The sequence below is a fragment of the Narcine bancroftii genome, chromosome 7 (genome assembly GCF_036971445.1).
Source record: "Narcine bancroftii isolate sNarBan1 chromosome 7, sNarBan1.hap1, whole genome shotgun sequence".
NCBI classification, from domain to species: Eukaryota; Metazoa; Chordata; class Chondrichthyes; order Torpediniformes; family Narcinidae; genus Narcine; species Narcine bancroftii.
The window spans coordinates 176,157,221-176,183,506 of NC_091475.1; the positions used below are offsets into that span (position 1 = coordinate 176,157,221).

At 39.8% G+C, this 26,286-nt stretch overlaps 1 protein-coding gene across 2 annotated transcripts in view; it reads left to right on the forward strand.

Annotated features, from left to right (window-relative positions):
- Positions 1 to 17,666, forward strand: part of LOC138739421 (anoctamin-7-like) — a 49,579-nt gene extending 31,913 nt beyond the window's left edge. Inside the window, exons 13-21 of one of the 2 annotated variants that reach the window (XM_069891413.1) lie at positions 1,168 to 1,204; positions 3,991 to 4,100; positions 4,187 to 4,338; positions 7,971 to 8,139; positions 9,342 to 9,471; positions 10,902 to 11,035; positions 11,485 to 11,565; positions 14,963 to 15,018; positions 16,911 to 17,666. In XM_069891413.1, coding sequence (XP_069747514.1) covers positions 1,168 to 1,204; positions 3,991 to 4,100; positions 4,187 to 4,338; positions 7,971 to 8,139; positions 9,342 to 9,471; positions 10,902 to 11,035; positions 11,485 to 11,565; positions 14,963 to 15,004 — 855 coding nt within the window. In that variant the 3' untranslated portion in view covers positions 15,005 to 15,018; positions 16,911 to 17,666. Of the gene's footprint in view, positions 1 to 1,167; positions 1,205 to 3,990; positions 4,101 to 4,186; positions 4,339 to 7,970; positions 8,140 to 9,341; positions 9,472 to 10,901; positions 11,036 to 11,484; positions 11,566 to 14,962; positions 15,019 to 16,910 lie in introns of those variants that run through there. The other variant, XM_069891414.1, reaches the window with a different exon arrangement.
- Positions 17,667 to 26,286: the final 8,620 nt, after the last annotated feature.

Consider the following 26,286-nt stretch of genomic DNA (forward strand, 5'->3'; position numbering starts at 1 on the left):
ATCTACCAGGATCCCCAAACCCCTTTGTAACACAACGATTTGTAATCTCACTTCATCTATTTTATGGCGTTTAAAAACATTCTTTCTTCCCACATTATTCTCCATCTGCCAACTTCTAGACCCCTTGCCTAATTTATCTATATCTCTTTGTCCTTCTCACAACTTAATAATCTTTGATTCATCAGTCCATTGTCTTCATTTCAAGCCAGTGATATTATATTTTATTCCCAATGTGTCTGACTGGTTACTGATTGACTGTAGAACTGAAAATAAGCAATTTGTCCCCACTCTGGTTCCCTTACCTCTATTACTGTACTTCTCCACACCCCTGTACTTGCCTATTGTTCCATGTGCTCTAGTGCCCTCCATTTGCACTGCACAATTTTAATATAACAGCAAACTTCTGGAGGAGCCACATTAATTTGCATAAATTGCGAGGAAACGAAGCACCATGACTTATTTTGCATATTTTTCATATGTTGGCAAAATTACTGGTTTTGAAATGAAGTTCAATGGGATAATTTGCTGTCATAGTGGCTGGTTACAGTATGGATGTTGGTTTAACTTTAAATACATTCATAATTCTAAATTGATCCAGGCAGAACTGTGATCTTAAAATACTGGAAATAATGAAAGGAAAAAACAACCTTGTATTAAATTTGAGCTGCTATGTACTTTCTTGAGGTGGCAATGACAATATTACGAGGTTATTTAATTAGATTTAATTAAATTATACATAATTTTGTGTGGTTTGGTAAAATAACTTCACCTTGCATCTGTTGTGGCACTTGACCTGCGATAGGTAAGATGCCATGAGGAAGGTTTTAGGTCAGTTCGCCTTGATTCTGAATGCAATCAGGTAATTTCTAAGAGACCAGGGGACTTGTGAATCTTAACCCTATGTCTTCCTCTGTGGAAGAACAAGGCACATCCTGACCATATGGCTATTGCATGCACTAGTTTGGTACTGCAATTGATGAATTTTATTACAAACCACATACTGGTCCTTAAACCCATGTCAAAGGTAATAGAATAGAATATCCACCTAGTATGGAGCACAGACCTGTTGCTAAGGTGAACAAATGTTTTATTTATTTCCTTTGATATTTTAAATATGTTATGGGTAAATTAATTATGGGGTATTAATGGTCATTATTCTAATTTTAGGTATATCAGATAATTGCATTTAAAATGACTGAGTGGGGTAAGTATATCTTGGATATAATGTTACAATGTGCTGACGATAAGACGTGCATTCAATCATTTTTAATCTTATTGTTCGAAGAAGGTTAGTGAACATTGTAAATAACAGAGAACTAACAGCAGCAGAAATGCACTGAGAAGGAAACAAATCTTGAGGAAAACGAAACAACATGAGAAAAGTTCAATAAGATCAAAACCAATTGACAGGCTATTGACCTGATTTGGGATATTGGCAGGCTAGTTTTTGTGGTACACGCGATTTCCTGAAAGATCACTTTGCAATATAACACTAACATAGGTTTTTACTAGCAGTTATATACTGTGCAGCTGTAGCATAAGAACTGATGAGGCAGGGGTAAGTTATTTGATCCTTCATGCCTGCTTTGCCATTTTTTTAAACTCCATGCACCTACATCCACTTGACCTATGTCCCTTAACATCCAAGAACCTATTGATCTCGGTCTTGAAGTTCTCTGTGGCTAAGTCTCCACAGGAGTCATGCGAAGAGAATTCCAAAGTTTCAGTTTCCATGGATGAGGAATTTTCTTCTCCACTCAGTCCTGAATATCTCAATCTTCTTATTCCGAAACTCTGACCTCTGGTTCTAAACAACCCATTAAAGCTACATTTTCCCTGTTAAATTAAGATGTTTCTTTGTTCTTATCTGGACTTCAAAAAATTTTTTTTAGCTGCAATTAACACTAATTCCTAACGCACAGACATTCAGCTAAATTTGATCGTGTGGGTATCACTGGAAGCTGCAAAGTGCCCTTATTGCTCTGGATGTTCACATTGCTAAAGCTTCATAGAGATATTACATGTGAAAAAAATATCAAATTCACCATCCGTAGGCACAATAAACCCTGAAGAAGTTCCTCACCCCTGGACCAACCTCAAAATGCACTGAAGTTTCTTGGCCAGATAACTCTGCTACTTGCTTTGCCCATAAACTGAGGCGCCTGCAAGCTCACACCAAGACACAAGAGAAACTTGTCCGTGAACTACTCTTTGCAGACGATGCCGCTTTAGTTGCCCATTCAGAGCCAGCTCTTCAGCGCTTGACGTCCTGCTTTGCGGAAACTGCCAAAATGTTTGGCCTGGAAGTCAGCCTGAAGAAAACTGAGGTCCTCCATCAGCCAGCTCCCCACCATGATTACCAGCCCCCCCACATCTCCATCGGGCACACAAAACTCAAAACGGTCAACCAGTTTACCTATCTCGGCTGCACCATTTCATCAGATGCAAGGATCGACAATGAGATAGACAACAGACTCGCCAAGGCAAATAGCGCCTTTGGAAGACTACACAAAAGAGTCTGGAAAAACAACCAACTGAAAAACCTCACAAAGATAAGCGTATACAGAGCCGTTGTCATACCCACACTCCTGTTCGGCTCCGAATCATGGGTCCTCTACCGGCACCACCTACGGCTCCTAGAACGCTTCCACCAGCGTTGTCTCCGCTCCATCCTCAACATCCATTGGAGCGCTTACATCCCTAACGTCGAAGTACTCGAGATGGCAGAGGTCGACAGCATCGAGTCCACGCTGCTGAAGATCCAGCTGCGATGGATGGGTCACGTCTCCAGAATGGAGGACCATCGCCTTCCCAAGATCGTGTTATATGGCGAGCTCTCCACTGGCCACCGTGACAGAGGTGCACCAAAGAAAAGGTACAAGGACTGCCTAAAGAAATCTCTTGGTGCCTGCCACATTGACCACCGCCAGTGGGCTGATAACGCCTCAAACCGTGCATCTTGGCGCCTCACAGTTTGGCGGGCAGCAACCTCCTTTGAAGAAGACCGCAGAGCCCACCTCACTGACAAAAGGCAAAGGAGGAAAAACCCAACACCCAACCCCAACCAACCAATTTTCCCCTGCAACCGCTGCAATCGTGTCTGCCTGTCCCGCATCGGACTTGTCAGCCACAAACGAGCCTGCAGCTGACGTGGACTTTTTACCCCCTCCATAAATCTTCGTCCGCGAAGCCAAGCCAAAGAAGACAAAGAAACTCTACTGGAGCAGCAGGTGCCTGCGAACACCACCACCTCTGCTTTAGCCTCCCAAGTCACACCCTGTCCTGATTTAAATATGTATTGCTGGATCTAAATCAGTGGTTCTCAACATTTTGCTTTCCACTCACCCACCAGTTTAAGTAATCCCTATGATATCGGTGCTCTGTGATTAGTAAGGGATTGCTTAAGGTGGGAAGTGAGTGGGAAGGAAAAGGTAGAGAGTCACTGGTCTAAACCCTCAAGCTCCCGACCCAACAGCACAAGGGAAAAACTTTCACCAGAGACCTACAAGAGGTGAATCACCTCTATCTTAGTGCGGGACATAATTCTAGCCTTGCCAGTGACAATCAAATCAAAGAAGTGAATAATTAAATAAATCTCCTCATTCAAAACATTGGCCCTGTAAATGTTGGGATAGATATCCAACCCCTCTCATTGCTTGACAGTGTAACTGATGGGAAATTAAACCTCCATTTGAACAACAACCTTACTTAAGATCCAACTTTTATGCCTTTGGATATTGACCTACCTGTGAAATAAAGAAATTTGATCCAAACAGGCCACGGCTAATCCTGAGAGTTAATGTAATAAGAATTGCAGCAGAGCGTCTCTATGGCAACCCTGATCAAATTATAGATACCATAACACTCTTTGGATTGGCAAGTCGCACTACTGAGATATGCTCAAGGCCATTGGTTTAGTAATAAACTTGAACTGAAATTAGTCAATCGTCTGAAAAAAAATGCTATTTATTCTTTCCCTTCCTTTTGTAGAAAACCACAGGACTCAGACTGATTACAGTGATGCCCTGATAATCAAATTATTTGCCTTCCAGTTTGCCAATAGTTACTCACCTCTGTTTTATATTGCGTTTCTGAGAACGGTAGGTAATGCACTGAGCAGTTTATTAAAGACATGGCTAATGATAAGAATTCCAAATCACAATCTATTATTATATTTTCACTTTAGAACAATGAGCAGATTTTCACATCGATAGGTTTGCCTGGTTTGGAAGATAACTGTGGAGTGCTGAACAATTGCATGATAGAACTTAGTTTTCAAGTACTTACATTAATGATCACCGAACCGCTTCCAAAATTTTTCAAAGATGTTATTTTACCGTAAGTCTGTCTTCATTACACTAATCATTTCCTATATATTGCAGGCCTGTTGTTTAATGTAGCAATCTGATGGAAATACAAAGTTATAGAACTATAGAACACAACTGGACCTTTTGGCAAGACAGTTAGTGTAGTGGTTAGCACAACGCCTTTACAGCACCAGTGATTGGGACTGATCCTGGGTTCGAATCCTGCACTGTCTGTAACAACTTTGTACGTTCTCCCCATGTCTGCATGGGCTTTTTCCAGGGGGTTCCGGTTTTCTTCCACCATTTAACAACATACCAAAGGGGTAGGTTAATGGGGTGTAAATTAGGCAGTATGGACTCGTGGGCCAAAATGGCCTGTTACCATACTGTATGTCTATTTTTAAAAAATTGTTATTTCTATAAATATAGTTTGTGCTGAACTATTTACTCTACCTTGTCCCCCTGACCTGCACACAAGTCCATAGCCCTCCATACCCCTCCCATCCAATCTTCTTTTGCATGTTGAAATCGAACCCATATCCACCACCTCCACTGGTAGCTCATACCATAATCTCACCACCCTATGAATGATGAAGCCTCCCCAATATTTCCCTTAAATATTCATCTTTCACCCTTAAACCATGTCCTCTTATTCCTTTCTCAGCCAATCTCATTGGAAAATGCCTATTTATTCCCCTCATAATTTTGAAAACCTTGATCAAATCTCCCCTCATTTTCTGACGCTCCAGGGAATAAAATCCTAATCTGTTCAACCTTTCCCTATGATTCAGCTCTTCAACTTCACAAGGCCACACTCTTGTGAACTTTCTCTCCACTCTTTCAATCTTATTGATATAATGGTGCAATGATACTATACATTTCACATGACTTTGTTCTTGCCTGTTCATTATGGGTTAAAGCTAACATTAATATGCCAGAAACAACCACTGTTTTAGTTATTCACGTCAGTGACTGGCATTGGTGACAAAGCCACAAATGCCCCCTCCCTAATTGCCCTTGTTGAGGAGTGGAGCTGCTGCATTGAGCTTGCTCTAAGCCCATCTGGGAACGATAGCACCCTAGTGATGTTGGATAGGGAGCTCCAATGTTAAGGAGTAGCTATATATTTCCAGATCAGGATAGTGTAGGGCCTAGAAGGGAACATTCAGGTTGTGATGTTTCCATGCACATGCTGCCCTTCTCCTTTTTGGTGACTGAGGTCATGGATTTATGAGCCTGCTCTCAGAGCAACCTGGGCAAGCAATTGCTGTGCCTTGTACAGATGATCCACCCTCTACCCAATGTGCACTAATGGCAGAGGGGAAAAAAATGCTGAGGGTGTTTAAGGGGTTGCTAATAAAATGGACTGCTTTGTCCCAGACACCATCAAGTTTCTTGGAGAACTTTTTATACATAGTCCCCTCGTTTCATGGCACCGTAATATTTGGGCATAGCAATGGCATGTATATTAAAGTAGTCATGTTTAGTACTTTGTTGCATATCCCTTGCATGCAATGACTGCTTGAAGTCTGTGATTCATAGAATCAACAGGTGCTGAGTATCTTCTCTGGTGATGCTCTGCTAGGCCTCTACTTTAAGCCATCTTCAGATCCTGGTTGTTTTGGGGACTTGTACCCTTAAGTTTTCTCTTCAGCATTTGGAAGGCATGCTCAATTCGATTTAGATCAGGTGACCAACTTGGCAATTCAAGAATTTTCCAGTATTTAGCTTTAAAAAAACACTTTTGATAATTTTGAAGTATGTTTGGGTTCATTGTCCAAGGGCTGTCCAACGTGTTTGGAGGCTTTTGAGCAGATAAGATGTTTCTATACAACTCAGAATTCACTTTGCTACTCCAGCAGTTACACCATCAATGAAGATGAGTGCACCAGGACCCGTGGCATCCATACATGCCCAGGACATAGCATCCCCACCACCATGTTTCTCAGATGAGGGGCTGTGCTTTGGATCTTGGGTGGTTCCTTCATGGCTCCACACTTTGCTCTTGCCATCTCTCTGATACAGGTCAATCTTGGTCTCATCTGTCCACAAGACCTTTTTCCAGAATTCTGCAGACTCTTTTAAATACTTCTTGGCAAACTAATCTGGCCATCCTGTTTCTGTGGCTAACTAGTGGTTTGCATCTTGAAGTGTAGCCCCTGTATTTCTGTCATGAAGTCTTCTGCAGAGGGTAGTCATTGACCCACATCCACACCTGGCTCCTAAAGAGTGTTTCTGATCTGTCGGACTGATGTCTGGAGATTTTTCTTCAATATAATGAGAATTCTTGTGTCCTCAGCAGTAGAGATCTTCCTTGGAATACCAGTCCCTTTGCGATTACTGAGCTCACCAGTACGCTCTTTCTTCCTAATAGTTGATTTTTGGCAATCCTAAGGTTTGAACGATGTTCTTCTTGTTTTTCAGCCTCATAACGGCTTCTTTGACTTTCATTGGCAAAACTCTGATCCTCATGCAGAAAAATGGCAACTACAGGCTCCAAAGGTGATCAAAAGCTTAGAAGCAAGTTTTGCTCTCTTATACCTGCACCATTGGAGCAATTTAACATACCTGAGTAGTAACATATACCTGTGAAGCCAAATGTCCCAAACATTTATGGTGCCCTGAAACAGGGGAACTCTGAATAAAAAGTGCTTCAATTATTACATGGTCAAACCAAAATGTATACAAATAACCTTGAATAAAATCTGTGAATTGTTTGATTACAAATTTAAAACTGTGGCACACTGTGGCAAATAAAGGGAAAAAAAAGTGTGTGTCTTTGTCCCAAACATTATGGAGGGCACTGTATAAACATTCCGAGGGGGTTAGTGGAGTTGTCTGGCTGAAGGTCTTTATTTATTCATTTAAAGGAAGGGGCCGTCACAATGGGAGTGAGCATTTAATTGCCCATCACTAAATACTTCAGAAGGTATTGATGAGATGCCTTTTTAAACCACTGCTGTCCTTGAGGTGTGAACATACCTACAATGCTATTAATGAGAGGGTTCCAGGATTTTGACCCTGGTGAAGGAATGGTGATATGTGTGTGTCAGGATGGTGTGTGGCATGGAGGGGAACTTCCAAGGTGATGTTCAATGCTTTTGCTGTACTTGCCCTTCCAGCTGGTAGAGGTCATGGGTTTGGAAGGTACTGTCAAAGGAGCATTAATGAGTTGCTGCAGTGCATCCTGCCAATGTTGCAAGGTGCTGCTACTGAGCATCAGTGCTGGTGAGTTAGTGGATGTGGATGGGATGCTGTGTCCTACATGGTGTCAAGCTGCTTGCCTCGTTTTGCTGAATCTGCACTCATCCAGGTAGGTGGAGAGGAATCCGTCACGCCAACTGAGATTTTTAATAGTTCATATCTTTTCACTTCTCATAGTATTTGTGCAGAATGGCTTTAATTTGATCCAAGCTGCACCATTATAGGAGGCTCTGCCTTGTTTTTCTGTATCAAATTAACTTTTTTCTAATAAATGTCATCATTTCTTTTTTTTTAATGCAAGTGTGTACCCATAGCAGATAAGAGAACTAATTATGAATGTGTATCATAATTCTGCTCTGGTTATATATGGAAAAAAAAGCACTCGTGTCATTTATCTTTAAAATAATTATTTTTATAATAATTGTTCTTACATTTTATATTTGGGCTTTTTTTTGAAAGATCATTGAAATGCCTGATCAGCAGATGGAGTGATAAAAGCAAAGAACTCTCTGAGAAAGATTGCAGCAACATAGATGAGTATATCTTCCTGCAGAACAAGAAACCTGACCTTGGAGACTTCACTTTGCAGGAATACACGAGAAAGGTCATACAGTATGGTTACCAGATGGTGAGAATGCACAACAGTTATTGCAATGGTACACATAATTATATAAATATATGGATGAACCACGTGTGGATATCATATAAAACACACTTGATATCACGATTCTTCATTGAGTTTAATTAACACCATAAGTACCAGCTGTACAATAGTTATACACAGAATTCCCCCCAATGCACAACAAACACAATTATCAGGAAAAAAAAAGCCACTATGGCTAGAGGGTAAATGTTCATGTTGAAAAATGCAGTTGAGTGGAAGCGTTATTGAATTTGAACAGCCTGTTTCTGACATGTATATCTAATATGTCCAGAATTTCAGCTGGGTAAATCTTGGATTTATTCTCTTGTGCTCTTGGACAAGAAGAAACATGCTTGCATTTGTGAAACAGCTTTTGGAGCCTCAAGATACCCAAAACATTATTTTAACATGAATTTTTGTGCAATACTACGACTGGTTTTGGAGGTAAACATGGATAATGTGTACATTAGCTGCTGACAGTGAGGAGAAAAAGTTGCTGGCATCTTAATTCATGCCATATAGCTACGCTGTATATTTAATTAGAATTCTTCATTTCAAATATTTTTTGTTTGCAGCCAAAAATATTCCTTTGCCAAAACATTAGGTATCATTTTTTTAAAAAACTGTTAAATGCAGAGGGAAAGAAAGGGATGGAGTTATTTTCTGTCACTTTCAGTTGCAAGTTCTGTAAAAAGGCGTGTTGACTTGTAGCACTTCTTCAATCCCTCCAACCACACGACCTCCATAATCTGCAATCAGACATCAATTAGAACCTTTGGACCAAAACACAGACTATGCAGTAAAAATACACCAATCTTAACTCACCTGTGGAAGCAGAATTGGAGTTGGCCTCATTCTTAAGAAATATCCAGTCTTTATAGAATTAATTCTGGTTTAGAGCAAAGCAAAATAGATGCCTTCCTTCAGAACTTGTATTTGCTAATCCAAATCAAGGTAAGTAGGAACACCTATTAGCGAATCTGTGGTCCAAAGCCATTTCCTATATTACCACTACTTGCGTAATGCACCCATAATAAATGATTAAATGAAAACATCACAGAAATGAGTATAAAATTATGCTAATGGTTAATTTAGGACAAAGAAGCAAGATTTCTGAATCAATATTTATCAGGTCACAATGAATCACTGAAATTGAATATTTGATTTGTGTACTATTCCATTTTCAGCTTTTTGCTGTCTCATTCCCATTGGGACCATTCTTTTTCTTCCTAACCATCTTATTTGATGTGCATCTGGATGCCAAGCGATTACTATCTATATACAAACGCCCCATTGCCCACAGGGCTCAGGATATTGGTAAGAATTTGATTTTCATACTGCAGGGGAAGGAACCAGCATGGGTATTCTTTAGAAAACTACATCATAGTTTCCTGAATAAGGAACATATTAAAATGGGCCAGCTTTTGAATGTTCTATTTTTGGACTTTCCAGGTCCAAGACTTCACACAGTGGAGTGCAAGTTGCATTTGCATAGTTTCTTTTAATATGGGTAGCAGCTGCACACCAGTAATAACATGGGCTTCATGAACCAAGGCCTTGATCCAGTGACTGAAACCCAGGTTCTGTCACATGGGAATTAATACTTGTACAAAAGTGTGTACACATGTGGATAGGTATAATGGCTCTTGCCCACTGCCTTCCTTACATACTTCCAGCATGTGCCAGGCTCTGTTCCTAGTTTGTCTCCGCACCACACTTTACCTCATTTTGATTTCTGGCTCTCACCATAGAGTTAACTACAGTGGTTCCAAGCTCTGACAGCAGACTACTTGCTTTCCCAGTCGATGATTTTGCCTTCAAGCCTAACTATACAACCACCCACCCCAACAGACAAATGGCATTTCCTTACCTTAATTACTTATTTTCAAAACTGCACAAAGTTGTCTTGATTTGCATAAGTGTGGGATTCTGGATCATTCTGAGATATGTCAAAGAACCATGAACTACCAGAATCAATTTATTGGTACCAGTCCATATCCCCTAGCTACACCATCAAAGCTTCTATTTGCCTTCAAGTCCCACAACTGCCTGAACTGGCAATAGGTCATTAATTCTTCATTATCCTATGACAAAATCATGGCATTTCCTATTCATCAGCGTTACGGGAGCATCTGAATATGGGATCCAGGAAAGATACTTGCCATAGATTCATAGAGCTATACAGCAGGCAAATAGGCTCATATAAGTTGGTCCCATTTGCCTACACTTTATTCCTTTAACACTTTCCATGTAACCTCCAAATGTCTTTTTCGTGTCACAATTATACCTACCTCTAACACTGGCAGCTGCCACCCTCCATGTGGAAAAACGTGTCCCTCTGGTTCCTTTTAAATGCCTCCCCCTCCCCCATAAAAACTCTCTGTTTTTATGCTCTCCTACCTTGGGGAAAAGACTGCAACTATTCACCTTATCTATGCCTGTCATGATACCTTTATACCTTTATTGCTCCATGGGAAAAAAACAAAGTCCTACCCTGTCCAGCCTCACCTTGTAACTCAAGCCCTCATTCCAGCTTAGAGTTAGGGGTTTTTTTTTGCACTTTCCAGTTTAATAGCATCCTTCCCATTACAAGGAGATCGGATTTCTTCCTCTTTGTCCTAATTGTCACTCTTTTCAGCTTAATTCTCTGTGGTGGTTGTATTTATGTTTTTGTGGGATTAATAGATTTGCTGCTGTCAGTAGAAGGTTACTGCACCAGGTTTTTTAACCATCTTCTGTGTTGTCAGGTCAGTGGTTCACAATCTTGGATCTAATTAACGGTGTGGCTGTGTTGACCAATGGCTGTCTGATTGCATTCTCTGCAGAATTTGGGAGGGAAAAGACTTTTTATGAAAAGCTTGCCATCCTGATTATTTTTGAGGTATGCTATTTTAATAAATGGTTTCTTTATAATCTCCTGGGTAAACAAGTTGAACAAGTTAACTCCTATAACCTATGTGTTGCAATTTAAAAGGTAAAATTTCTGCATTTTTGGATGAATGTTATGGAGAGAGAAGAGACTTGTGCTTTAATGACAAAATAAATTGTGGCATTGGGTGAGGCAATTGGTAAAGCACCAACTTTTCATTCGGACCTCAAATCTAACAGTGTTTGGATGAAAGATTTCTTCTGCAATCAATTAGTTTTTTATTAAATTCATCCACTTTGTTTCAATTGGGTGGAATAAGTTGAGCAAAACCAGTTACAAAAGAAGTTCAACAATCTTCTGTCTATTTATTAGAATATATAAACATTAATGCAATGTACTGTAAAGATTTATGCCTGTCTTACAATTAGACAAAAACATTTAAAAAATCTATATTTCTTTAGCACATAGTGTTTGTAGTGAAAATTCTGCTGTCAACATTAATACCAGATGTTCGTCAAAAAATAAAAATGGCAATGAAAAGGGTAAGTCTTTAAGAAAAAAATATCAATCTAAAATGTTGCGTACAGTAAAATCCCAGTTGGGTTGATTGGGAGTTGGTGATCCTCCTGACCACCAGAAGGTGTCAGAGATGGAATGTCCTACCTTGGGTTAGATGCACAAAATGGATGTGTCTCACAGGGTTGAGTTGATAATAAAATATAAATAATACAAAAGAACCCAAGTTTCTTTATCACAATAGAAGAAACATCACACCTGTTATCTGGAATTCAAGCAGGCGGCCAAAAAATTGCGGAAGATAGATCAGTAAAAAAAAATACAGAAGTTTAAAACTGGCACCTCTAGTGGTCAGTTTGCCAATTATGCATCATGCAATCTCAAGCAACTGGAAAATTCATTTATCCGGCATCTACAGCACTTATGGGTACTGAGATTCCCGATATCCTATAAGTGCCAGATACTGGGGATTTTACTGTATTTAATAGTGCCTATGTTTAACAACATTCATTGTGCAGAGTGAAATATAGGAAATATTTAGTGAAGGGACATGTTCAAAGTGTGTGTGGTTTATAATGCTAATGTGCTCACTGGGCTGTTGTGATTTTGGTAAACTTTAAAAAATATCCAGGGAATTAGACATTAGACAATGGACAAACAAATGTTTTGATTATTCAGCTCCTATTCAGAAAATCAGTAGAATACCAGATTCAAGGCATCACCTGCTACTGAATGAGCTTTGTTCACTTGAGGGGTTCCTACTCACAGACCACAAAGTAAATTGGATAATCGAGTGGCACTGTTAGTGTAGGGGTGGCATAATTAGCGTAGCAGTTAGCACAGCGATCTTTCAGTGCCAGTAATTCGACACTGACTGTAAGGAGTTTGGACTTTCTCCCCATGTCTCTGTGGGTTTCCTCCAGGTGCTCTGGTTTCCTCCCACTCTTCAAAAACATATAGGGGTTGTAGGTTCATTGGGGTATTTGGGGAGCATGGGCTTGTGGGCTGGAAGGGCCTGTTAACTATGGATGGTTCCAAGGTTTTACAAGGAGAGGAACTAGTGAGTAGTGTCAGGAAATGTAAAGGATATTGAAGATCAGTGGGTGAGGGTTGGCTGCTGGGCATTATGGAAGAGCAAATAGTTGGAAAGTAGGTTTTCTGTTAGGCAGGGGTGGGCTTAGGAGGATCATAAGGAATTGAGATAGGATTGGCAGAGTAGGACAGTGTGGTTGAGCTAGAGGATCTGAAATAAAAAATCAAGTACTGAAAAAACTCAGCAGGTTAGGCAACATCCGTGGAAAGAGAAGCAGTCGACATTTCATGTCTGGGACCCTCCATCAGAACTTGGGAAAGAAGTTTTCAGGAAAGGTGCAGCGAGAAATGTTAGAACAAAAGGAGCATTTGTGATTGGATAAGTTGAAATATGCAGACAATTATTGGCACATTAAACCGTTAGAACTATGTAATGAGTTGCCAACGATGGGACCCCCAAAGGCTAGACTTGTGCAAATATATCTATGGTGTTTAGACTGCAATGTCGAGAAAATCTGTAAAAAAAAAATTAACATAATTACTGCCTGTGTGGTCGTTCACACTGGACGCCTTTTTAGACTGCAAGTGCCTGAGTGTAACAGTCCCGGTGGTTGGACATGCAGTAGAGTGGATGGTCATCAATGAATTTTTTTTGGTACGATTAACACTGCAGGCTTCGTCCAAATAGTTGTAGGAGTCCTGCAGGATAAATCACGGTGCAGGAATTGACTCCAAATTCCTGCACAATCCTTGATTGTGCCGTTACGTGCCTGCAGTCTAAAAACCATAATGGGCAGCTCAGGCAACATCGGTGGAAAGAGAAATGGTCAATTTTTCAGTTGAAGGAACCTTCATCAAAGCTGCAAAAGAAAGGAACCAGTTAATCGGGGTAAAAACTCACAGAAATGTTGGATGAAGTCAGCCGGTCTCACAGTGTCCATAGGAGGAAGGAGCCCTTTTCACATTGGCTAACCTGTAAATTGGTGGTTCAACGAACCAGTTCAAAATAGCGTTTTTGCCGTTCACACAGGACCATATTAACCGGTTCTCTGTGGCCTTTCGCACTCACCACCAGGCATTCCAGAGCAAAGGGGGCGCCTATCCTCCAATGGTGATGTCCTGCATACCCCCTGTCCCGTTCACACTGGGCTAAGCTGGATGCCTGATGATACACCCTCCCGAGGCAGTTCATCCCCAGGGAGATCTGACCCCTGCGTGCCAGTTTGCGAGGACATTAACTGGTAGATTGGCCGTTAATTACTGGATTAACGTGCCAATGTGACTGGGGCTAAAGATACAGTTTGGGCCTAAGCCCTTCAAGGAATACCCTTCTTCAAGTCAGTCAAGGTTGAGGCTAAATGTGATGAAACCAAATGAATTTCACTGACTGAATGCTTAAGGGAGAGGGTGTAAGGCACTATAATGATGTAATGTGATGTGATTGTGGTGTTCTGGGACATATTTGGCAGGAAGGACCATAAGGAAAAGGAAGAAAGGATAGCAGGTGGAAATGGTTCTGATACAGATGGGAAGAAATAACATGCTAGAAAACTTGACTTCAAGTCTGGAAGGCTACAATGTTGCCAGATGAATGATGAGATGTGTTGGGTCTTGTGGTAACAGTTCATGAGGCCACAGAGGTCAGAATGGGCTGGTGAATTAAAATGCCAGCAATTGGAAGCCTTGAGTTCTCCCTGCAGACTTTACAAAACCACCAGCCAATCTCTGTGTGGTGTCTCCACTGAATTTCATAGAATGGAAGAAGTGCAAGTGAATTATATCTTCACCTGGAAAAGCTGTTGTGGTCCCTGGATGGCGGGAATGGAAGAGATTAAAGCACCTTATGCAGTTACATAAAATGGTGCTGTTAATCAGTGGGAATGGGAGAGCAGACCAGGGAATAATTCCTTTGAAAATCTGATGGGGAGGGGAATAAGTGGTGACATCTTGTTGGAGTTGGCAGAAATGGTGAAGGACGAGTTGTTGAATATGCAAAGTGGTGGGGTGGAAAGAGAGGAAGAAGGGAATTCTATCCTTGTGCCATCTAGGAGTGAAAGCAGAATGCAGGAAATAGGTTAGTGTCATCTGCAGAATGAGGGAAATTCTGTTATTGAGGGTGTGAGTTGGTTACATGCCCTTGTTTCTCACCTTTGAACGTGCAGAGATGTGAAATGCCTTGTGGGCTGTACATCTGATTCCCACACTGTGCAGATGGTGGGCAGCGCAATAACCTAGCAATTGAAGTTCAGGAATGCAAAATGTGAAACAAGATTTTTTAAAATTTGAATATTTATTGTTGTTCGCATTCCTTTTAGAGGTGATGTTAATATCTAATTTTATGCAAGTGGCCATTATGCAACAGGAATCATTTACTTCTATTTGTTACTTTAGGAAAAATATGAGGTACAAAAGAAAATAGAAGCCAATTGCTAAAACACAACAGATCTGTAAGTATTCTTTCCTTTTGCTGATTAACCGTAATTCAATATTTAATATTTTAAGGAAACTTCACTTCATGAAACATGTTGAACAAAATAGGTGCAACTTGGAATAGAATGTGTGGTGAACAATAGAGAACTAGTTTGTACTAGCTGTTCACTGGCAATAAAAATTACTGTAAATTTTGGGAAATCCCAAAAATTTTTATCAGAGCTACCGTAATAGTGTTATCGCAATTACTGTTTATCATAAAAATTGAAATAGGTGGTAAACTCCACCCCCCCCCCCCCCCCCCAGCTGTGCAATATTGGCATTCCTCCAATTCTGTGGACCGGATTGGAGCCTCCGTTCAGGTGCAGCAGTCTCTAATCTGGCTGAAACTCAAGTTCTGTCTGAAATGTATGATTTAGAGAAGGCATTGTGTTCAGATCCTGTCCACTCTTGCCCATGGATGTCCTCTGAGAGCAGGGGAATTCCCCTGGTATATCTATCTCCCAACCATAACTCATGCTATTTGTTTTAGAATGGGATCTAATTATGAAAAATTGGTCAACAAATAGTAAATGAGTTATCACATGCTTAAAATGCAGCATTTTAAAAACTGCATCTAGCATACACTCTGTTCTCACTGCTGCCGTCAGGGAAGAGATAAGCGCCACAAGACTCACACCACCAGGTTCAGGAACAGCTGCTACCTCTCCATCAGACTCCATAACAATAAACTCAATCAGAGACTCAGTTAAGGATCGATCTTGTGCTCTTTGATTTTCTTTTTTATTCTCTCTGTTTTGTACAGTCGGTTTGTTTACATTTGTTATCTGTTTACAGTTCTTTATTTGTTTACATGTATACACAATGTAGTTTTTTTTCCGCACTACCAATTAGTGGTAATTCTGCCGTGCCTGCACAATAGATCTGGGACTCTTTTGAGGTAGTGTGCAGATCGTCCTACTCAAGCAGTGGACCTATTCTTCAAGAAAATGGAGACGGAGTGTGTGAAAAATGGGGCCCATAAACTAGATTTTAAGGCGATTATGGAGAAGGCCAGACCAAAAATTAAGATCCTGAATTAAAGGAAGATTCATTTCATTAAGATAGGTTAGGACCTGGCTGTAACGAGCAGTTACTTGAGATATGTGTGTCAAGTCAAACATTCAAACTAACAGTGAGTGCTCATGGCCTGCATTTTCTCATTCTGATACAACAAAAGGCATGTTGGATGTCAAGAGTTGATGAAAGAGAATGAAGGGACTTTATGGCAAGCTTAGAAAAGAGGAGAAGCCCCACCAGAGTAAAAGTTCGGGGGGGGGGGTGCGGGGGTCAAGGTGATAAATAAAAGGGAATACACAATATCACTAGTGGGCAAGATTAAGAAAAATATCATAGGATTTTGTAAGTTTGTGAGGTAAGAGAGTTACCCAAGAAAGATTAGGGCTCATTTGGAACTCAAGTGGGTGGCAAAAGTGCTCCCACTGTGACAATAATTTTTTTTTAAATTCATATGAAGGAAAGTGTTGGTTCTACCACTGTCTGCAGCTGGCAATGGGAATTGTATGAAGAGAATATGAAGCGCACAATTATCAAATGTTATTAATACATGTTGGTGAAGTATTTTTTTGGTGTGTGTGTATTTTATAAAAATGGCACCAATGAATGCCTCATAGATTTTTCAGTGAATAGCACAGAAAGCTATGAAGTGGATTGGTAGAGGGATAGATTTTTAAAAATTGCTCCTGGGTGTTAACCAGGTGTTGTGATACGTGCCCTCGAAAACTCTTTATTCATTGAAAATTGATGGCTTTGTGTTTTTCTTGCACTTTTTGTGAAATTTATCCTTTGGCTACTCAGTTCTTTGTATCTCTTACTCATCACACATCATACTGTTTTTGTTTCTCCATAGACAATGATATGAAGTAAAACTGGAGGTAAAGGATTACAGATCCTCCTTCCAAGAACGAAGACTTTAATGAAACAGTCTGCACAATTGGCAGCTGTCCTCTTGCCCATCTTTCAGCTCCGTCACTTGCAGCATGGACAAACAATGAGAAGACAGAAAGCCTCAGAGGCTCTGGCGGCAGCCAGGGAGAGAAATGGAGAGTTGGTGTTTCAGGTGGGGACTCTTTTTCTTGACTAAAGTTGGAAAAGGGAGATAGAAAACATAAAAAACCTGACCCGAAATGTTGACTGATCTTTTCTACCCATGGGTGCTACCTTGTGCATTGCATTCCTCCAATTTGCTCGATTCCACTATCTGTAGTACTTCTCTCTTGTGGTCCCCTATTGAGCAAACATGATCTCCTTTGAGATGAATTTAGAATCCAGCTTTTTAACTAAATTTTCCCTGGTATCCCTTTATGGGATACTGTCATTTGATAATTGTCCTGTAAAGTACATTGGGATCATTTACTGTGTAAACAGTATGTGAAATTATTTGTTGTGTTTTCTACAATTGCTGCAATAAATTGTTGATGTATACCATTGCAGTATTAGTAGTGAAGGTTCTGAGGATGGGGTAAGAGGTAGACAAGCTGATGTTTCCTTGTGCACTGTTGACAGTATTTCAATTTTCTTGATATGCTAGTTGCCCAATGTTTTATTATTGTATATTTGCAACTGTGCCAATATTCCTACATATTAAAAAAATCTTTTAATTCTGCCTGTTGGTTTAATTTTTGTAGTTCTACTGTTGCAGATTATAGAAGTAATTATACATCACAGCTTTGCTTATAAATAAAGCTAAACATATTTCTGCAGTAGATCTGGGTATAGTCAACACTTTCCAAGTTCTAATATTTCCCAATTTCAAGAAAACATAAGTGAAGATGTTCTGAATTACTATCTTATTAATCCAATAAACCAAACTTTGTAGATGCAGCTTTAAGTAGCTTTAATTCATTGATAAAATGGATAAACATTTTGCATTGAAATTTCCTTAATGATGAATAAACAAAGCATACTGTATAATGATATTCAACTTTAAACAGATATAAGAAATAGACAACATAAGATGAATTCAAAGAAAAGTATCTCGAGCTTCATAATTCTTCAAAGAATGAGATGCAAGCTCTCAGTCTGCTCGGATATTAGAACATATGATGTCATAGTCACTATGGTAACACTACAAATAATTGTTCATAAAGGGATAGGCACAAAGTTAACTATGAATCAAAAACACAAGGTTTTAACCTTTACACTGGAGGATTGGGGCCAATCCCCATTCAGAAAGTTTCCCCTACTTTTTGTTCAGGACCCAGTTTTAAGTGATGACCATTTTTATTGAGTGAGTGAAGGAACAATGGCTACTACATAGATGAGCTTGGCTTTCTCAGGAAACCACCAGGAACATTACCAACTCATATTGATGCATAAAGGACACTTTGCAACATTTTAGTAAATCTTCTCTGCACCCTCTCTACTTTATTGATATCCTTCCTGTAATTTGGAGACCAGAATTGCACACAGTATTCCAAATTTGGCCTCACCAATGCCTTGAATAGTTGCAACCTCACTTCCCAATTCCTGTATTCTATGTTTTGATTTATGAAGGTCAGCATGCCAAAAGCCTTCTTTACCACTATATCCACGAGATTCCACTTTCAAAGAATGATGAACTATTATTACAAGATCTCCCTGTTCCTCTGCATTCCTCAATGCCCTCCCTTCACCACATATGTCCTGTTTCAATTATTCTTCCCAAAATTAAGCATCTCACACTTATCTACATTAAACTCCAGCTGCCACCTTTCAGCCCACCTTTCCAGTCCAAATCCTCTGTAGTCCACGAAAACCCTCCTCTCTATCCACAACTCCCCCTATTTTTGTATCGTCTGCATATTTACTCACCCAATTTACCACCCCGTCATCCAAATCATTAATATAAATGAAGAACAACAAAGGACCCAACACTGATCCCTGAGGCACACTACTTGTCACCGGCCTACATCCTGACAGACAGTTGTCCACCATGACTCTCTGGTGCCTATCTTCCAGCCACCTTTGAACTCATCTGACTATCTCTATATTAATCCCAAGAGACTGAACCTTCCTTACTAACCTTTCATGTGGAACTTTATTGAAAGCCTTACTAAAATCCAAATAGACCACATCAGCTGCTCTACCTTCATCAACCTTTCTAGTCACCTCTTCAGAAAATTCAACAAGATTCATCAAACACTACTTTCCCCTCACAAACCCATGTTGGTGTTCCTGATCAATCCCTGCCTTTCCAGATATATATATATATATATATACACATGTTATCCCTAAGAATTCCTTCCATTAGTTTCCCCACCACCCATGTCAAACTTACTGGCCTATAATTGCTTGGCCTATACCTTGCGCCCTTTTTAAACAATGGACCCACGTTTGCAACCCGCAAGCAGCAGATCTGTGTCGACATTTGGCAACATGATGGGTGTCATACAATAACTGGCTAATACAATTGAGACCTTAGATGAGAGGGTCCAAAAGATAATGGAAAGAGTGGGTAAAGACTGCACTCATTACTCTAACCAACCACATGGCAGCCACTGAAGAAAAAATGGAGGACAGGCTGGTGAAAATTGAAAATTATACAGACACCTAGAAAGTTGAAAGAGAGACACCACTGGAGAAACAGGATTTGTTAGAAAATTATAACATACGACAGAATATAAGGATTGTGGGGCTAAGGGAAGGGGTGGAGGGACAGCAATCGGTGTTTTTTTTTTGGGGGGGGCGAATGGATCCCAAACATCCTGGAAATAAATGGGTGTGATGAGCCCATTGTAATTGAGAAGGCCCATCGAACCTCCGGTCCCCGACCAGGTTCAAACCATCCCCCATGCCTGGTACTGATAAGACTGCACAAATACCAAGACGGGGAGATGATACTCCACATGGCCAGGGAACATGATGGGTCATTGTTAGAAGAAGGGCCAAAGATCATGTTTTTCCCTGATTTGAGTGTAGCATTGATCAAGAAGTGGAAAGAATATGATGCCATTAAAAGAATCCCACATACAAAAAAAATTGGATATCCCCTATTGTACGCAGTGACATTACAAATCAATATGCCAGGGGAAAAAAAAATATTTAAAAGATCCCCAAGAGGCAATGGAGCTGGCACAGAAAATGAAAGGAAGACCCGAGAGGTAGATGGAAGAACAAGGAAAATAGACTAAGGGCATAAGGGATAAGGAAAATAATGAGATATCCTTTTCTTGACAGTTTTAGTATAACCCAAAGATGGATAGCAAAGCAATATAATACATTAGTTAAGGGATGTAACAACAATAGAAGACAAGGACATTTGATGTAAATAATGTAAATTTATACAATGAGGAGTGGGAAAGAGAATTGAATAGAAGGGTAAAAGCTTCAATGAACAACAGGTGAATCTGGCTTGAAGGGGAACAATGGTGCCAAGGGGTTAGTTATTGGAGCCAAACTAAAAGGGAGAACATTTAGTATATATAAAGAGGGATTTTTTTGTTTTTTTTCTTTTTTGTTTATGTTCCAGCGGAACCACCAGTGCAAAGGAAAGAAATACTTGAACTGAAGCTGTAGAAGAGCACGTGGGCTTCTAGAGACATGCACATGGCTGTAGAAGAGCACGTGGGCTTCCAGAGACATGCACATGGCTGTAGAAGAGCACGTGGGCTTCCAGAGACATGCACATGGTGGTAGAAGAGCACATGGGCGTCCAGAGACATGCACATGGCTGTAGAAGAGCACGTGGGCTTCCAGAGACATGCACATGGCTGTAGAACACGTGGGCTTCCAGAGACATGCACATGGCTGTAGAACACGTGAGCTTCTAGAGACATGCACATGGCTGTAGAACACGTGAGCTTCTAGAGACATGCACATGGCTGTAGAAGAACGCGTGAGCTTCCAGAGACATGCACATGGCTGTAGAACACGTGAGCTTCCAGAGACATGCACATGGCTGTAGAAGAGCACATGAGCTTCCAGAGACAGATAAGCACAAACACAGATATCAATGAATAAGACATTAAAATCTGTGAGTATTAATATAAATCGATTGATTGGAAAAGAAAGCAAGCCTTGGCAAATCTCAAAAAATGACAGACAGATATAGCATTCACACAGAAAACACAGCTCACAAAGTATGAACATACCAAACTAAAAAGAGATTGGGTTGGACAAGCAATATCATCTTCATATAATTCAAAGGTCATTTTAATAAATAAAAATGTTCCAGTTGTGGTGAAGGAGGTAGAAACAGATCCAAATGGAGGATATATAATAGCACAGTCAAATCTACTCAGCGGCTTGGTCACTTATGAACCTTTATGCACCAAACACAGACAATGAGCTATTTATACAAAGGGTCTTTCTTAAAAAAGCTGGAAGACAAAACAATGTTTTAACTGGAGTTTTCAGTTTTTTGCTTAGATCCTGTATTGGATAAATCCACACAGACAGTGACAAAAACTAAGGCATCAAAAACCACACTAAGCCTAATAGACGCCTGGAGATGGTTCCACCCCCAAGCTAAAGACTACTCCTTTTACTTAAAACCCCACTGATTCTCCAGAATTTACTATTTCCTAATGTAAGCACAGTTGGAATGCAGGACGGTCGAACTGGATAATTTAGCCAGATTATTATCAGATCATTCACCTTTGGCATTGATGATAATGATGCTGGCAAAACAGGCACCAATATATAGGTGGCAACTCAATTCTATGCTGTTGAAAAGAGAAGACTTCTGTACTTTTATAAGGGAACAAATTAATGTATTTTTTGAAACTAACTGCCCATCTACTAGCAACAGTTTCACTAAAAGCCTACCTGAGGGGGCACATAATATGATACACTAAAAATGACAAGAAAAAACATATGGCAGAAAATAATAATTTGGATAAGGAAATTACAGAACTAGAGAAAGTATATCAAAAATCTAACTCAAATTTTAATAAATAAAACAATACAAACATATAAAATGGAAAAAGGCATAATGAGATCAAAGCAAAAATATTATGAATTGGGGGGAAAAGCGCATGAAGTTTTGTCTTGGGAGCTAAAGGCAGAGGAAACCTTGAGGACGATCAATGCAGTTCAACTGGAGTCAGATACAGTATCTCACAATCCAAAAATAATTAATGTTACTTTGTTACGAGCCCAAAGGACCCCAAAACCCAGCAGCAATAGACATTCACCAAGACAAGTAGTTTTTAAAATAAAAGTTGTTTTTAGTTAACTTTAAACATGAAAACATCTAAATTTTACCAAATTCTCCCAAATATTTATCCATTACAACTTTTAAACTATTCTATACACAACTATACAAATAAGAATCACCACAGGATTAAATAAAAAGATGATTTTCTGAATGGAATTGAACTTCCAAGATTGAACCAAGAGGATCAGATTTGGTGAGACACCCCCCTCACTATGGAGGGAATTGAAAAAGCTTTGGGACTGTTACAAGCTAATAACTCTCTGGAAGAAGATGGTTTCCTGCCTGACCTTTACAAAAAAAAATCAAGATTTGTTGATGCCTCTCATGAAGAGTGTGGTTAACCAAGCGGCGGAGGCAAAGACTCTCCCAGACACCTTTACAACAGTAATAATTGTGATGCTTCCTAAGAAGAATAAAGATGCATTAAAACCTATGGCTTACAGACCCATCTCACTATTAAAATACAGATTACAAGATAATAGCTAAAGCTCTGGCTGAGAGATTGGATTGGGCCAATGTCTCCCAAAATTAATAAATCAGGTTTTATAAAAAAGACATTCTGCTGTCAACTTGGGAAGATTACTGAATATAATACATTTTGCACAATCTAGAGAAGTTCCCAGTGTAGCAGTACCTCTGGATGCAGAAAAAGCCTTTGATAGATTGGAATGGCCAAATCTATTTAAAGTAATGGGAAAATTTGGGCTGGGACAAATATAATGGTTAAAAACACTATATTCTAAACCACAACCAAGAATCATAACAAATGGTTAAATTTTGTCGACATTCCCCTTAAGTAGGTCTAGCAGACAGGGTTGTCCACTGTCTCCAGAACTGTCTGTATTATCTATTGAATTACTAGTAGAATATATTAGGAGGGATCCACACATAAAGGTATTCAAGGTGGGTCAAGCTGGACATAAAATAACTGATTTGAAAATGATGTGCTGTTATACTTGATGGAACCAGCTGAATCATTGCCCAAATTGCAGGCCATCTCTGGATACAAGGTAAAATTTGAAAAAATTTGCCATGAAAGATATAAACAGGGGAGCCGCTTCAAGTGGCAATCAGGTAGTTTTAAATACCTAGAGATAAAAACGGAAAGAGATTTGGGAAACTTATTCAAACTCAACTATACCCCATCCTTAAAAAGATCGAAGGCAATTTAAACAGATGGAGAAACAGGCAAACTGTATCAAAATTAAGGTGTTGTTGAGATTACAATACTTATTTCAGCTTAATCATGAGGACCCAACCTTTGTACTCAGTTCCCCACCCAAAGGCATGCATGCCAAATGCTTTCTTCACCACCCTGACTCCTGAATCACCACTTTCATGAAACTATCAACTTGTACCCCTCGATTTCTGTTCTACAACACACTTCAGGCTGTTGCCATTTACTGTGCAAGTCCTAATCAGCTTTGACTTGCCCAAGTGCAGCATCTCATATTTATCCAGGTTAAATTCCATTTGACAGCCCTCAGCCAACCGGTTGTAAATGTAGATATATTTACTCAGTGACCAGATTTAATACAGAGAGAGTGAGATATCTAGATTTGAAGAATTTAATTTCAAGTTTTGTAGGCTGCAAAGTGCATGGGTGGAAGATGGTGTTGGGGTTTGCTATAACAGTGTGGGATATTACAAACAAAAAGATGAGAGAATGCAATAGTGAAGTAAACTGGCAAACAACATTAAATTGGTAAGCGCAGGCACTTAAATTCAGGCACTTTGGAAAGTGATTGCTCAATGTTTGTGCAGAATATTCAGCGCCTTGTTTTCATAAATGGAATTTTGCCTTTTGTTCTCTGACTGATGAGTTGGTCTACTGCCCTCTGCTGGATAACCAATAGAAATGATCTACGATTATGTTATGCATTTTTAATATCTAAAACTTAACTTAGTCTTCTTATGGCACGGCTTAATAATATGAACACACAAGAGCGAATTGGTGGGGTTATTTCCAACATTCTAAGTCTTGCAGTTGCCGATGACAAGCATGAATGCTTTAGCTCAACAGTTTGATTGTGGTAAATTGTTTGATAAATGGTTGCTGCTTTCTGAAGAACATTTAATTCACTTATTTTTCTGTGGCATTGAACTCACATGGGTTCCTCCCCCTGTGGTACTCTCACTGTCAACTTCTCTAGAGCATTATAAGGGTCAGTTCTTGACCCTCTATGCCAACAGGACCTGTCAGTGGTGAATTTTAGAATCAAAGTTTACACATGACATTTGATCAGAAGATGATGTAATTACTAGCTGAACCAACACTTACTGGCCATGAGAACGATAGGGCAGTGCAAACTGAAGAATTCACAGGAATCCAGGGTTCACACTAGATAGAGTAAGAAACTCCCATTTCATTTCCATTATATAAACAGAATCCATTTGATCAATTCATCAGAAACTAACAATTCCCATCATATTTCACAGGTGTTCTTTCAAATGATGGCCATTTGGCCATCATTTCACTAGTAGGTGAAAACTCCCAAACTGTACCAACAGAGTCCTTTCTTTTCCTCACATCTCAATGAATGTGAAAACATTACAACTTAACAACATACAAACAAACAGTTTATTCTTGGCAAAAGCATGATCAAGTGATGAAACTGTATCACACCTGTGCAGAATCATTACACTGCCATTTCAAGTTCTTATCTTCTGAACTTTGATATTTATTTTGTAGTAGAGTTCTTCCTATGAGCACCTAGGTTTCTTTTTTTTTTATAATTAGTTTTTAAAAGTTTTAGACATGCAATCCAGTAATAAGCCCCACTGAGAAAAATATCTAAGATTTAAAATTTTTAGTCATACAGTACAGTAACAGGCTGTATCGACCCACAAGCCTGTGGTGCCCAATTAAGCCCCGGTATGTTTTGGAGGGTGGGAAGAAACCAGAACCCCCCTGGGGGAAACCAGCTAGACATGGGAAGAACATACAATCTCCTTACAGACAGCGCAGGATTCGAACCCAGGACCCGATTGCTGGTGTTGTAATGGCATTGCGCTAACTGCTATGCTAATTGCGTAATATTATCAAAATGAACTGTTTTACGAGCCCAGAGGATCACAAAACCCAGCAGCAATAGATATTCACCAAGACAAATGGTTACTTAAACAAAAGTTACTTTTAATTATCTTTAAACATGAATACAGAATCACACTTTGACTTATCACTATTGACTTAACTTAACCCCCTTCTAATTCTAAGCGCACGTGTATGTAATGTTTCTGTATAAGTTCAGAAAAGTTCTTTGGTTCACAGTCCAATCTCACTTCTCATTCCTCCAAGTTCACTGGTTGCAGGCAATTCTTATACTGTGCACAGAATTTAACATTTACAAAGTTCACCAGGCTTTGGTGCTTGGAGGTAAATAGTTACCACTAAGGAGGGTTCTTGTTGGTTTTTTGTTGTTCCAGGACCTCCACAACTGATTCCTTTTTAATCAGCCACTCCAGTGTCTTGCTGATGAAACTTGCCCCCTCAGGGTTCTCCAGATGATAAGTTCTTTCTTTCAGATCATGTTAGGTCTGCTTTGTTCATGAATGAGTGAGACAAACACCAGACTGAGTCGAAATCAGGGTTCTTTGTTCTTTATTACCGGATTGTAACACTTGCGACTAACAATGTTAGTCGGAGAATGCATTCTGCCGTTATCAGCAAAATGGTGATTTTTTATACCCTTGGATACGTGCTTAGAACATCATCATATCATTACTTGTCCAATGACTAAAACTGTTGCTATCCTTTCCCTGCTAGCTTCCTGCCTCTCAATCCATCAATGTCTCTCTTATCTTGTAAGTACAAGGATGCATTCACATCTTGTTACAGCCCCGCACAGGGTAACTCCTTACACATTCCCATCTCATGATGTTTTACCTTACAATCCCTCCTTTGTCCTCTTTAGAGGACAATCTCGCCCTGACTATGCTACCACCGCGTTACATTAGTTCGCCTATTATTGCCAAGCTCTATACGGGTTCTGTTCACAGGGTAGTTCGGCTGGTGGGCGAGGGCTCCCCCAACCCTCCTTTGCGTACACCCCCCATCCGTCACCCCGATCCCATTGCCCGTTTACAA